The sequence below is a fragment of the Myotis lucifugus genome, unplaced genomic scaffold (genome assembly GCF_000147115.1).
Source record: "Myotis lucifugus unplaced genomic scaffold, Myoluc2.0 scaffold_186, whole genome shotgun sequence".
Taxonomy (NCBI): domain Eukaryota; kingdom Metazoa; phylum Chordata; class Mammalia; order Chiroptera; family Vespertilionidae; genus Myotis; species Myotis lucifugus.
Genome location: NW_005871234.1, coordinates 274,266 through 288,801, shown reverse-complemented (window position 1 = coordinate 288,801; position 14,536 = coordinate 274,266). Strand labels below are relative to the sequence as shown.

Below are 14,536 nucleotides of genomic sequence, written 5' to 3'. Positions count from 1 at the left end.
AAAACCTGGGCTCCAAGGGTAGGACACTAGGCCTTCACCCACAACTTCAAGGACACATGCTAGGCCTACACCCATCTAAGGGGTCAGGAGCGGACCCTAGCCTCATACATCAAACTCCAATCACCCCCACGCCTGCCTCTTCTCTTCCCTCTTTCTCTCTCTTTCCAACTTAACTCTGCCTCTCCCCCACCAGCTCCCCACAACTCCAGACTCCTGCCCTCCTTCAAGTTCCCCTCTTTCATTCAGGGCCAGGACTAGAGAGAGGTGATGAGGTGCTTGCCTCAGGCATAAAATTGAAGGGAGGGCCAAAAAAGCTCAGTCATCAAGATAAGCAATATTTTAATGAAATATTTAAAAAATTAAAATCAATGCCAACAGTCCATGGTCAACAAAATATCAAAAGTTTAAATAAATACAGGATCAGTATTACTGATTTTTCTTTTAGCCCCAGGGCCCATCATGGCAGAGCAGAACTGCTGATCCTGCACCACTTATCTCTCCCCCACCATCGAAAGTCCTACAAGACAAGTCCCAGCCTACACCTTCAAGGCTGCCTATCCTTATGCCTTATCCTTGTGCTAAATGTACTCTAAGAAGTCTTCTGGAGAACTTCTGCAGAGGTTTTTGATGCCTCCTAAAATACTATTTTCTCCTCCCTCCCAGCCTAGCAAAACTCCATCAATCCTTAAGAATCCTATTCTTTCGGAAGCCTTCCTCATTATTCCAATGTCTTGTATTGACTTAGGCCTTTTCTGAACTCCTAGAGCACTTGGCCCTTGATAGAACTCCATCCAGCCACATCTCAGTTTTGTATATTTGTCTGGTTTCCCTGGATTGCTGTGAACTTCCCAAGGCAGAGGTGTATCCAGATTCTGTAGCCCTTTGTACCTCTGAGTGCAGGTGAGAGCTCTACAAATGTTACCTTCCCATTGGGGTCCTTGGGCTGCAGGCCAAATGCTTGGATAATATAGATGCGGACCAGGCACTCCTGGGGCCCCTGGGCAGCCAGCTGGTGGAACTGTCTTGGGGGTATGGGGATGGATGGGTCTTCTGGGAGGGGATAAATTTTGAAAAGGCCCTAAAAAGAAGGAGGAGTCAGCTTTTATTTTTATCATCATTGTCACCAACACAATCCCCACTATGATCATGGCTTTCATCTCTTCCAGAGTCATCACCACTGAGATCAACCAAGCCCAATGCCATCCCATCACCACCATCAGATTCTGCATCAGCAGCATCACCATCACTGTCACCACCTCCCTCATCCACATGGTCACCAACATCAGTACCACAGTCATATGGATATTACTACAGTACTGCCCCCTTCACTGACTGCTGCCCCTCCAGTCTAAGGCCTCCCTGGGCTACAAACATGTCCTCAAGGCCTTACCTTAAATTCCCCAATGACAGATGGGTCCTCCATTTCCTCCTGAGTCTTGCCCCGGTAGAGCTTGAAGGTGTTACAAAAGTCAGACAGGCCCTCAAAGGCCTCCACATTCTCCAGTTGTGTGTCATAGACCTGCCACATGCGGGACAAGAGAACGGGACAGGAAAAGAGAAAAAGAAGAGGGATAGCAAAGGCAGAGGAAACATGGCAGTGTTCGAGTGAAGGAAAGGAGAGAAGAGAGAAGAAAATGAGAGGGAAAGACCACAAGCAAATTAGAGGAACATAGGCAAAGAGGAGAGCAGGTGGGAGAGGTGGAGATAATAGATGGGGCCAAGGAGAAAGAAAGGCAGGAGAGGGAAAGAACAAAGGGAGAGATAACAAAGATGCAAATAGTGGAGATTAAAGAGCGGGGGAGAGAATAAGAGGAAGACATTTCTTTAGTGCCACTGGGAAACAGGGTTTTCTGGTTAAAGCAGTATTCTAGGTATCTGAGAGTCATCTCATACACAGGTGGTGCATTTTTTCAAGAGAATAAGATTATAGTCAAACAAATGCATGAAAAGCTAACTGACATTTTGTTTGAAGATCAAGACAGAACTCCGGAAAAGTCACAGGTCAGCAAGTCAAGCCACAGTGCTCATTGTCCTGATGTCCAAATGGCAATGGGATCAAACACCGGGCCGAGTGGGCCTTTTCAGCACCACTTTAAATTTGCGAACTCGATTTCTTTATTTCATGCCTCCCAAACAGCCAATGACTTTTATTTGTTAGGACAGTATTTTGGAATTGCTTAGATTTAAACAAAGCAGTGGCTTTCTGTTTTAAAAAATAAAATATACCTAATAAATAGTGCTATTCAACAACCTAGCAGACATGCTAAGTTGGTTATATCTGAAACTGACAAGATACTTCAGGAAAGTTCCTTTCTCATAATGTTAAATATTATTTCTCATTGAGGCCTAGCTCAAGTTCTAGCTCTTCCAAGAAAGCATTAATTATGCAAGTGATATAAGTTCATTATTAAAAAATATAAAATACAAGTAAATATAAAGAAAATATTATTATTGCCTTATATTCTGATTCCCAAAATATAACAACTCATTGCTTGGTTAACATTTGATATGCATTTTGAATTTTTTCTTGCTCCATTTACACAGTTGATTCATTTCAAGGGACTAGTCTTTTGATTTGTCAATCCTACCATTTTCTCTATTCTAGTTCCTTATTTCTGATTTTATTATTTCTTCTTTCTATTGTTTTAAGGTTTTTTTAAAAATTCTAACTTCTTCACTTGAAGCTTTGTTTACTTTGCTCCCTCTATTCTGATAAGAAAAATACTTACTGCTCTGAAATCGTCTCTGCTTCCTACTGCCTTGGACTGCCCCATTTGTTTTTGCTGTATAATGTTTTCATTTTCTTGGCATTCCGTAATCATAGTTTTACTTTATTATTTGATCCAAGAGCCAGATGCTTCATGAGTTTTCATTCTTTCTTTTTAGTTTACATAAGCTTTTAAGGTTACAAACTTCCTCTGAACACTGCTTTAGCTATAACCAGTAAATGCTAATGCGAAGCATTTTATCATTTCCCAGATATTCTGCAATTTTGGTTTGTATTTTCTTTTTCACCAAGAATTGCTAAAAAAAAAAAAAAGGGGGCCTTAAAATATTTTTTCTAGACGGAAGTGCCTTTGGGGGCTTTTGATCTTGTTAGTAAGTTCTAATTTTATAGTATGATCAAAAACCATTATCAGTGGCATTGGCACTTTTTGAGATTTATTAAGGTTTTCTTCGTGGCCTATTACATGGTCCATTTTTACAACTGTGCAGTCTCTATTTTCAGGCTGCAGGGTTTAATCAAGTTAATAATTATGCTGGTTTTCTATATCCTCTCACATTTTTGTCCCTTTGACCTGACATGAACTGAGAGAATAGAATTAAATCTCCCCCTACCTACCAGAGTGTTCCATTTCTTCTTGTATCTTCACAACAGGAATTGTGTAAATATTGATATATTATTTAGCACATAGATACTCTCAAAGCTATCACCTCTTGGAATTAACCCATTTAATGTTATTAGCTGCCATTCTTTGCCTCACTTACTTTGGGGAGTTGAATGCACTTTCATCTAATGTGAAGACTGAAGATTGTGACTTCTGCTTTCTTTTTGTCTACATTTTCCAGGCACACATTTTCCCCATTTTTTTTTATTTTCAGCCTTTATGGATGTTTTTATTTTAGAGTTAGGTTTTGTTCTGAGATCTGATTTCAATTTTGTTATTAATAAGTGATTGAAATGGCATGTAAGTTTAGTCTGCTTTTATACTTATATTTATACTAGAGGCCCGGTGCACAAAAATTTGTGCACTCGGGGGGGAAGGGGGGGTGCCTCAGCCCGGCCTGTGCCCTCTCGCAGTCTGGAACCCCTCGGGAGATAACGACCTGCTGGCTTAGGCCTGCTCCCAGGTGGCAGAGGGCAGGCCCAATCCCTAGGTGCAGCCCCTGGTCGGGCTCAGAGCAGGGCTGATTGGGAGGTTGCGATGCCACCATCAGTCACGCTCAGGGTAGGGCTGATTGGGGGGTTGGGGCACCGCCCCCTGTCACACTCAAGGCAGGGTCGATAGGGAGGTTGCGGCGCCACCCCCTGTGATGCACAGAGCAGGGCCAATCAGGGGGTTGGGGCGCTGCCCCCTGTCACTCACAGAGCAGGGCCAATCAGGGGGTTGGGGCACGCCCCCCCCCAGTCACGCACAGAGGCAGGGCCCATCAGGGGGTTGGGGAGCTCCTCCCTGTCACACACAGAGCAGGGCGATCAGGGGGTTGGGACGCCACACCCTGTCACACACAGAGCGCAGGGCGATCAGGGGGTTTGGGCGCTGCACCCTGTCATGCTGATCTGGTGCCAGGAGGCCTCGCGGCTCCGCTGATCCCGGTGCTGGGAGGCATATTACCCTTTTACTATATAGGATAGAGGCCTGGGGGCCGGCTGGTTTGCCCTGAAGGGTGTCCTGGATCAGGGTGGGGGTCCCCACTGGGGTGCCTGGCCAGCCTGGATGAGGGGCTGAGGGCTGTTTGCAGCTGGTCACACACCCTTCAGGGTGGGGGTCCCCACTGGGGTGCCTGGCCAGTCTGGGTGAGGGGCTGAGGGCTGCTTCAGGCTGGCGGTTTTGACTGCTTTCAGGCTGGTGGGAAGCTCACAACCACTCCTTTTTTTCTTTTTTTCTTTTCTTCTGGGCCAGCTTTAGCTCTGGCTCTAGCTCTGAGGCTTCCGCTGCTGGTTTGTTTGCAGTTCTATAATCGAAACAATGTATAACTTCAGCTCTGAGATCCCAGCCGGCTATATTTGTTAGAATGTTTCAAACTGCCAGCTCAGAGCCCGGCAAGTCAGGCGGGAACGTTGGAGTCAGCAGTCACTGGAGCAAGGAAGCCTCATGTTCGCTTCCAGCTGCATGGCTGCCGGCCGCCATCTTGGCTGACAGTTAATTTGCATAAGGATACGCTGATTAGCCAATCAGAAGGGTAGCGGTCGTACGCCAATTACCATTTTTCTCTTTTATTAGTGTAGATAGTTATATATTTATAGTTTCCTAGATTCATCGGTTATTTTTTAATCCTCACCCAAGGATATTTTTCCATTGATTTTTAGAGAGAGTGGAAGAGAAAGGGAAAAACAGAGAGAAATATTGATGTGAGAGAAGCACATTGATTGGTTGCCTTCTGAATGCACCCCAACCAGGGCAGGGGCCAGGGAGGAGTCTGCAATTGAGGTATATGCCCTTGACCAAAATTGAATCCTGGACCCTTCAGTCCTCAGGCTGATGCTCTATCCACTGAGCCAAACCAGCTAGGGCAGATCCTTTACAGCAGAACGACCAGAATGACCGGTCACTATAATGCGCACTGACCACCAGGGGGCAGACGCGCAACGCAGGAGCTGCCCCCTGGTGGTCAGTGCGCTCCCACAGGGAGAGTGCCACTCAGCCAGAAGCCAGGCTCATGGCTGGTGGAGCCTCTCCCGCCTCCGCAGCAGCACTAAGGAAGGAGCAGAGAGCCCAGCGGTAGGAGCAGCAAGCAGGCAGGCTGTAAGGAGTGAGGGGTCCCAGACTGCAAGAGGGATGTCTCACTGCTGGCTTAGACCCGATCCCCATGGAGAGTGGGCCTAAGTCGCAGGCGTACATCCCCCGAGGGCTCCTGTACTACGAGAGGGCACAGGCTGGGCTGAGGGACACTCCCCGGCCCCCTGCAGTGCACAAATTTCATGCACCAGGCCTCTAGCATTATTATAAATTTATATATAGTAACAATGCTCTACTTCATCTTTGTCTTTAGAGACAATATTTATAAATCACCTACTATAGCAATGATAAATTAATCAAATGGCATCTCCTGTCCTCTCCATCACCCAATATTAGACAATATTATCTTCCTTAATATTTACTCCTGTACTGTTTGTTTATAATTTGCCAATTTTAAATAATATCTGTCAACACTACTTGTTCTATAATATGGCAATCATTGTCTTACTTTGTATCGCATCACCTTTTTTTCTTCTCCATCTAATTTTTGTCAGTTTTATCATTTCTACATTTTCAGTATATATATTAATATTCCAGCCTATTACCCTAACCCTTCCATTTATTTTGATTTTAGGTCTAAGGTAAAACGTGATCACAACTAGTCCTCTTGTTGTGGTTTTCCCAGTTATCTCCTAGTTGGTTGAAGTTCAGTCCCCAGAAGCTCCTCAGGATGGGCTCATGGGAGTCACATTACTTGTTCCTGAATATGCATGCCTGGGTGCTCATAGCCTCTGTGCTTGAAAGGCAACGTGGCTGCATACAAATCCTCAGTCACCCTTTCTCTCCTCGATGATCAGTGGATGGTGCTTTATTATCCTTGGGTATTAAATGTTGTGGAGAAATTAAAGCCACCTTGATTTATTTCTTATTTTAAATGACAATATTTTTGAAAGGAAATGTGCATGACTACACCAAAACATTCTTTATCTCTAAAGTCCAATAACATATACTAAGATTTGTCTCAGGATTTATCAATCTGGGTCAATTTTTCCTGACACAAAGTGGACTTTCTAATATGTATATTCAAGTATTCTTTTATCTCAAATTTTATTAAAATGTCAAGTGTTTCATTGTTTTGTTTGTCTTCCTCTGAAGCTCCAATTATGCAAATGTTGGATCTCCTTTCCCTGCGTCTATATGTCATTTTTTCTTTTTTTTTATAACTCTTTCTTTATTTCCATTTCCTTGTGCTTACTTTCACCATTTCTGTCCTCTATGCCCCTTACCGTGTTTTCCAAAGTGGACATTCTGCCTTGGGCTCCTTCATGTTTCCTTCTCTTCCTTTCCTGAATCTTATCAGCTCATATTTCATCTCTTCTCATCTCAATCCCTTGAGTTTTTTTCATTTCTGCTTTGTATTCTGACTGCCCATTTCTAAGAAGTGTATAGCAAAATATGTCACCTTGTCTGCTCCTTGGCAAACATTTTTTGGCGGGTACATATCTTCTTCTTTTGGTTAAGTTATGATTTAAATTTTCTCTTCCTTTTTTCATAGCATTTTAAAATTAATGCTGTGTTATTTCTTTTATTATTACTTGTCACTAAATGTGTTGGATTTTCCTAGATGAATTATTTCTTTTGTTTCACCACAGATGCAGACAGCTTCTGCAAATACAGCCCATCTGTGTGATTCTTGTGTAGCTCTACCTTCTCACCTTCTGTGAACCAAGCAGGCTCTATAAGGCTTTTGTAACCAGCCTGAGCCTGTCTTCCAAGTTCCCATATCCATTGTGGTGAACAAGGGATATAACTTTTATATTTTATGGTTAAACCTCAATTTCAGGAACTATATTTTTTAACTATTTGTTATGAAAATTTCAAGCACACACAACAGTAAAGAGAAGAGATAATAAGCCCCCATGTACTTATAACCTGTTTCAAATAGTTATCAGCATTCTTTTATTAGGAAGTCAGGGTTTCCTGAGATCTGCTACCACTATGACCTTTCATCATTTCCATGCACCTTCTCTTAATTTACTGCCGAGTGGCTTCTACCCAATCTCAGTTGCCTTTGGACAACCCTTACATGTATTTTGGAGTCTGCAAATTTTATTTGTTTCCAACTTTTACTGAAAATGGAGTTTGTGGGTTTGAATGATTTCCAGAAGAAAGGGGGAAAAATGCTGACGCATGCAGCCATGTTCATACTGGAAGTTCCAATAAAATACTTTTTAAATTTCCAAGTGGTTGGTCTTTTTGTTTAAACTTTTGTTATTTATTTCTCATCTTATTACATTTTAATCTGTCTTGTATGATTTCTGCTTTTGGTAACATATTACTAAACTAATATATGATCAAATTTTGTAAGTGTTCTCTGAGCATTAGGAAAAAAATGTATTCTTTATTTTTTAATTATTTTTATTCTCTATTATAAAGCTACTTTTAATGTAGCTTAAAAACATTTACTTTGTTATTCATATATTTTATTTCCTGCTTCATCTGTCTAGGAGAGAGGTACATTAAAATCCCCACTGCAATTTTAATTTAGTTTATATATTCCTATCATTTTTGCTTTAAGTATTTCTAAGATTTATTGTTCTATGCAAACATATTTGGGAATTTCTTTCATTCAGATGTACATGTTTTACTTCTATAAAATACTCCATTTTGTTTCCTTTGCTTTTCACTTTAAATTCTATCCCTTTCTCTTTTGTTTGCACTGATCTTATTTTGTTTGCCAAAATATTTACTTTTCACCATTCTAAGTTTTACTGCTTTAGACATGTCTTTGAACGATAGTACATGTCTGTGACTTCTGGTATATTCTAAGAATTCTTATCACTTACTAGATATGTTTAATTTATTTTTATGTATTAGGAAAATGAATATATTTTATTCTTTTTCTATTGTGTTTTCCTATGATGACTGGGATTTTTTTTATGCTTTCTTGCTGTATCTTTTGTTCTCTATCTTTTGCTATTGAGACGATGAGTTGTTGTTTTTCCCCCCATGCTAATGATTACCAAAATATATTTTTCTTTTTGCCCACTGTGTATCCATTCTCTCCATATTGCTGCAGGCTATTTTTCAGTCTCATGTTGGTGGTGGTGGTTTTCTTCTATTTACTTATCCTTAAAGGACCAGTGTTCTTTCACATCTGTTTTTCCCTCCAGTAACATGTTGAGTGCATACTTTCAGAAAGCCCATTTTCTCTTGGATACTGTCAGAGATCTCAGAGAGGTCAAGCTGGAGGCCTGGTGCCAATTCAGCATCCGGCATCTGAGGGAGCAGCAAGGGGGGCGGGCAACATAATGGGCCACCCTGGCAGGAGTTCTCATTCTTACTTGGTTTTTCTCATTTCTTGACAAGGCTACAGTAAAAACATGCCAGACCTAAAGTGTCGAACCTTTTTTCCTGGTACACAAATAGTTCTGTCTCTTTGCCCAACCTCACATGCCCAACTACCAAGTCAATGAAGAGCTTGCTGCCTGAGGCCTCATCTCTGTGCATCCAGGTCTCCAGACACAATTCGCCCATAAGCCTCCAATGTATCAGACAATTCTTGACACCTTGTGAAATCGCCCTCCAGAGTACACACCAAAGGCTTCCAGCCAGCAGAGTTGCCTGGATGCCCCAGCCACTCACCCTGCCAACTAGCCTCAAGTCCCAGTCATCAAGACCCTTTAGGGTGCTCCATGGGCCTCTCCCATGTGTCAGACAGCCTTTGCAGTACAGTAGGGCCTTGACTTACGAGTGTCCCGAATAACGAGTTTTTTAAGATACCAGCTGTCTCTCGGCCGATTTTTTGCATTGAGTTGATAGAGTAATTTGAGTTAACGAGCTCCTTAACGAGCTCGGTCTCGGAACGAATTAAATTCGTAAGTCAAGGCCCCACTGTACTTCTATAAATATGGCGACCAGATATAGCAAGTGGAAATATAGGACACCCAGTTAAATTTGTATTTCAAATAAATAAAAAATAATTGCTAGATAAGTATGTCTCATGAAACATTTGAAGCACGCTTACCTGCAATTCTGTATCTGGCAACCCTCTCCAGGACACTACACAACTCCTTTGGGAAGTGATTCTGAATCACCTCTGGTTATCTTTTTCAAAAGTAGCCTATTTTTTTAAAGTGTAATTGTATTTGTGGAATTTCCTCAAAATACCAGAATTTCTCTGACTCATCCTTGGCTTTTTGTTTGTTTGTTTGGGTGGGTGGGCTTCTTTTCTTCTTTCCACAGAAAGAGAGTTTACCTTATTTTTATATTTACTGGGTAATTTCTGTCCCAATTGTAGGTGTAGGGTAATCACAGCAACATTCTTAAGCTGACTTTCTTTTTTCCTTTGACACAAAATTTTATGATAGAAAAATTCAAATGTCTTCAATAGATACAGAATAGTATAACAAATCCCTAAGTACCTATCTCTAAGCTTTAACAATTTTCAACATTTTGCAATCTCAATAATTTTTAATATTTTGAAAGTCTATCAGAGGGCCACCCATACCATCCATCTTCCCCCTTACTATTATTTTTTTGAGCATCTTAAAACAAATCTCAAACATCGTTTCACCCATAAATACTTCAGTACTTTCTAGCATTCGTCCAAAAACACTTCCTGGGTCATCCCAGCCCACAGTGACTTCTTGCTCTAAATCTCTGGTGACCTTTCTTACCTCAATTAGTTCATCCAGATTCTTCAGCCTTCTGGTACCAAACGAGGAGACAAACATAAATATACATATATTCTCTTTCTGTTGTGTCTCCCGTGCCCATCACATGTGCCCAGGGCTAACGGACAGAAGAGAACATTAGAGAGGCCTCACCTTTAGAGTGTCAAAGTCCTTCTCCAAGTAGGAGCCACACTTTTCCCTCTCCCCGATCGAGGCATAGAATTTGCTCCACCAATCGATGAACTCCTCCTCCTGCGCAGGTAGAAAGACACCCATCATTTCAGAAACAGAACTTGCCAAGCAAGGTCCTACTGGATTGAACAGCTGGCAAGGCCTACAGGTTGGCCTGGACTTCAAAGCACCCCTGTTGGGGTGAGTTTAGGGGAGCAGAGAGCTGGAACTTCCTGACCCTCCAGGGGGGCCAAGACTGCACAGACTGAAAAAAAAAAGGGTTTGAATACCTGCTTGGTGCATGAAGAGGCAGAAGCTCTAGCCTGGGCCCTGTCCCCTATTCACTGTGTGGGATCTGTTTCGCTCTCAGGTCTCCCTTTTCCTTCTGGGAAGTGGGCATAAATCACCTGAGGCTAAAATGTGACGGTACATAGGGTAACTCTTTGGGGGAAATGTCAATAATGTCTTATTTATAAATATAATGCAGTAGACCCAGGGTAACTCAGACCCCCAAAGAGCTATCCTGCACCCGCCCCCGCCCCAGCAAAAAAAAAGAAAGCAACAAATACCAGAACTCAGCCCCCAAGATCAAGTCAAGGTCAAATCCTTGAAAATCAACAAATACTAAGTGTCCTTTGTTCAAAAAACATTATGCTACCTGAGAGAAATTAGGTGAGAAGAAAGGGAGGCTGTGACAACCCACTCTCCGCCTGTCCTTCCTCCATGTACTCACACTTGTAGGGAAAGGGAGACAAGCCTGTTATGTATGGTACACACAGGTCTCTCCACTTTTAACTCCTCCTGCACATGCTGTGCCTACACGACCTTTTAGCTCTTGTAGGTGGGATGGTCACTCTTCCCCAGGCCTCCGCACAAAATCCCCAGGGGCCGGGCACCTGGTCTGTGCCTGTGACTGCCATTAGAGCTCACCGGTTCAGTGGGAAGGCCAAGGACAAGGTGTAAGGATAGGCCATCTGGGACTCACTTTCCTCCTCCTTATGAGGGGGTGAGTCAGGAGATCTCCCAGGACCCCCCTCTGATTCTATAAAACAAACTGAATGTCTACCATCGAGTGTCCGGAAAGGTTATGGGCTCCCTTTAAACCAATGCTCAGTCCTGTGAGTTCTGGCATATTAAGGGTGAGCACAAGCTGAAGAAAGGCTGCAGGAACCTGAACGGGCACCATGGGGAAAGGGTGGAATGAGGTTCTCAGCATCTCACCCATCCTCAACGTATGGCCCTAACACCCTCTGTGTGGCCAGAATGCAGTTCCCAGACACACGGCACAGAGAGCGGGTGTCGGAGCGAGGATGGGTCTGCAGAGAGCCGCTATTTGAACAACTTACCAGGAGGACCTTCTGTAGCCAGAAGAGAGGAAAAGAGGGTCAGATGTGTTAAGACATAAGGTAGCAGAGCTTTCTCACTTGTAACCACTCTTGAAAAAGCTGGCATAGGGCAAGACAGACCTTAGCCCTGATGTTTTAAGTTCAATTTAAAGAAAAAGATACTATGGATATATAAACATATACAGACATACATGTCAAACTCAAACATCACCAACACATGGAAGACTATATTTAAATAGACATGCCCAAGGGATATATATGCCAAAATACACATATAAAAACCCCCCAAATACACACATGTACACATATGTAGAAATGGGTAGAATGGAATTTCATTTAGCTTTTTGATTCCTCCTCAGTATTTATTTTCTTCTCCAGCCCAGATACTTAAAGATTTGGATGGATGACTCAGGCTCAGAGTCAGGCATAAATAGGCAACAACCAGTGTGTTTTGTATGAAGAAATGACATTAACACAACAGTTACAGAAAAGTTATTGTACTTCCCTCAGTCTTGAAAAATAATCAAGTAAATTTTTAAAAAGAATATGGAGATGGAGAATATGAATGATACCATTAACAGTATCAATTAAATAGACAAAAATTATGTAATCTAAACACAGAAAATATACCTTCTTGTCCAGCATCATTGGAGCACTTAGAAAAATTAAAAGCCACAAAGCAAATTTCAATAAAGTCCAAACATGAACCATTATCAATCACACTCTCTAACCATAATGCAATAAAACTGGAAACTAATGAGAAATTTAAAAATAAAAATCCCAAACTTTTATAAACTTAAAGGCATACTCTTAAAACCCTTCTAAGTCAAAGAGAAAACCACAACTAAAATCAGATACATAGAAAATATCAACAGTGAGAGGACTATGTTCCCAAATTTGTGAGTGGTAGCCAAGTATGAACTCGAAGGAAAATTCAGTCTTAAATGTTTTCGCTTTTATACAGAAGGAATGAAAATAAATTATCTGATAACTCACAAAATTAGAAAGAGAAAACTGGGAAGACCAAAAATTGAAAGTGACAAGTAGAAATTAATATAGTAGAAAGAAAAGGGATATTACAATTAATAATTAAACCCCAGAGAAAAATTTTAAGAGATCAATAAAATAAGCATTTATTAAGTCTAGTATTAAAAAATGGGTGTACCATTAGAAATCAGGAAGATAAAATAAAAAGATATTATGAGGAGAACAGAAACATTAAGAGATTTACCATACCCAAATCAATGAAAAAACCTTGGAAAATCTAGATGAAGTGGATGATTTTCTAGAAAAATATAAATTGCTAAAATGGATTCAAAAGTAATAGAAACCATGAAGAAATCAGTAGCCCTGAAGGTGAAAGAGATCTCAAAACACTACTTAAAAAACAAACAAACAAACAAAAAAACACCAAGCCAAGATGGTTTCTTTGGGGGTAAATCCTATCAGTCTTAATAAATCATTCTTTGTTCCATAGCATAGAAACAAGATGAAGTTTCCCCATTCATTTTTGGGAGAGAGAGAGAGAGAGAGAGAGAGAGAGAGAGAGAGAGAGAGAGAGAGAGAGATCCTATTCCTAAATGAAGATGTAAAGATCTTAAATAAAATAGTAACAAAGAGATTACTGCAGTAACTCTGACATGGTCAAGCTGAACTATTCCAGAATGTAGGAGTGCTTCAATATCACTGAGTAAGGAGAGAAAACCCACCTGATCATCTATAACAGAAATTTGGCAACTGTGGCCCACTGGCCGGACACCTGGTTTTATAATTCAAATATTACCTATGGCTTAAAATATTTACTATCTGTCCATTTAAGAAAAAGTTCGTCAACCCCTAATTCATAACATGCAAAAAAGAAGCAGGGGTGATAAAATGTTTCAGTTATTCCTAAATGAAACTCTCAGTGAATTAAGAATTAAAGGAAGCTTTTTTAGCATAAGAATATCTTAAAGCAGCGGTTCTCAACCTGTGGGTCGCGACCCCTTTGGGGGTCAAACGACCTTTTCACAGGGGTCGCCTAAGACCATCGGAAAACACATATATAATTACATATTGTTTTTGTGATTTATCACTATGCTTTAATTATGTTCAATTTGTAGCAATGAAATTGGGGGTCAACACAACATGAGGAACTGTATTAAAGGGTCTTGGCATTAGGAAGGTTGAGAACCACTGTTTAAAGGAATAGCCAGCATTGTGCTTAATAGCATCAGGCATTCTCCCTTTTGGGTTTATGGACATGAGGCTGCCTCTGCCAATAATTTTCACGTGCTATGGCTATACAGAGTCAGAGTAGTTGAGAGGTAGGACTTGGGAGCCAGACTAGCAGGGTTCAAATCCTGCCATTCCTTTCTGTGTGACCCTGCACAACTACTTAACTCCTCTCTGCCTCAGTTAGCTTACCTGTGAAATAGAAAAATAATAGCACAAATTTGATAAATTTGGATGATCCTTGGCTTTTAGGTTTCCAAGAGAAAATGCTTGTCCACACAAAAACTTGCTGTTCATAGCAGCACTATTAGAAATTGCCAAAAAGTAGAAATAGTCTATCAACTGATGAATGGATAAAGAAAATAATATATCCATACAATTTCATATTATTTGATAATAAAAAACAATGAAGTACAACATGGATGAACTGTGAAAACATTATGCTAAATAAAAGAAGTTAATCACAAAAGACCACATATTGTATGATTCCATTTATATGAAATGTCCAGAGTAGGCAAAGCTATTGAAACAAAAAGATTATTAGACATCCTGCCTTCCCTCTTATTACTGTGGGTGCTCTACTTGCACCCCAACCCAAGGCCAACTCTGCACTGATGTCCTGGGTTGCATGCTTTCTGGTCTCCTCGAGGACACTACTCCATCATGCTTCCTTCTCACTCTCTTCTGCATCATCAGACTTCTCTCTCTACCGGATCATTCCATCAGC

At 41.2% G+C, this 14,536-nt stretch overlaps 1 protein-coding gene across 1 annotated transcript in view; it reads right to left on the bottom strand.

Moving 5' to 3' along the window:
- The window catches only part of DYSF (dysferlin), a 200,418-nt gene that overhangs the window by 21,277 nt on the left and 164,605 nt on the right, over positions 1-14,536 (bottom strand). Inside the window, exons 44-46 of the mRNA XM_006096805.3 lie at positions 10,232-10,330; positions 1,391-1,519; positions 923-1,078 (exon numbers count right to left, since the gene is read on the bottom strand). Coding sequence (XP_006096867.1) covers positions 923-1,078; positions 1,391-1,519; positions 10,232-10,330 — 384 coding nt within the window. The remainder of the gene's footprint in view (positions 1-922; positions 1,079-1,390; positions 1,520-10,231; positions 10,331-14,536) is intronic.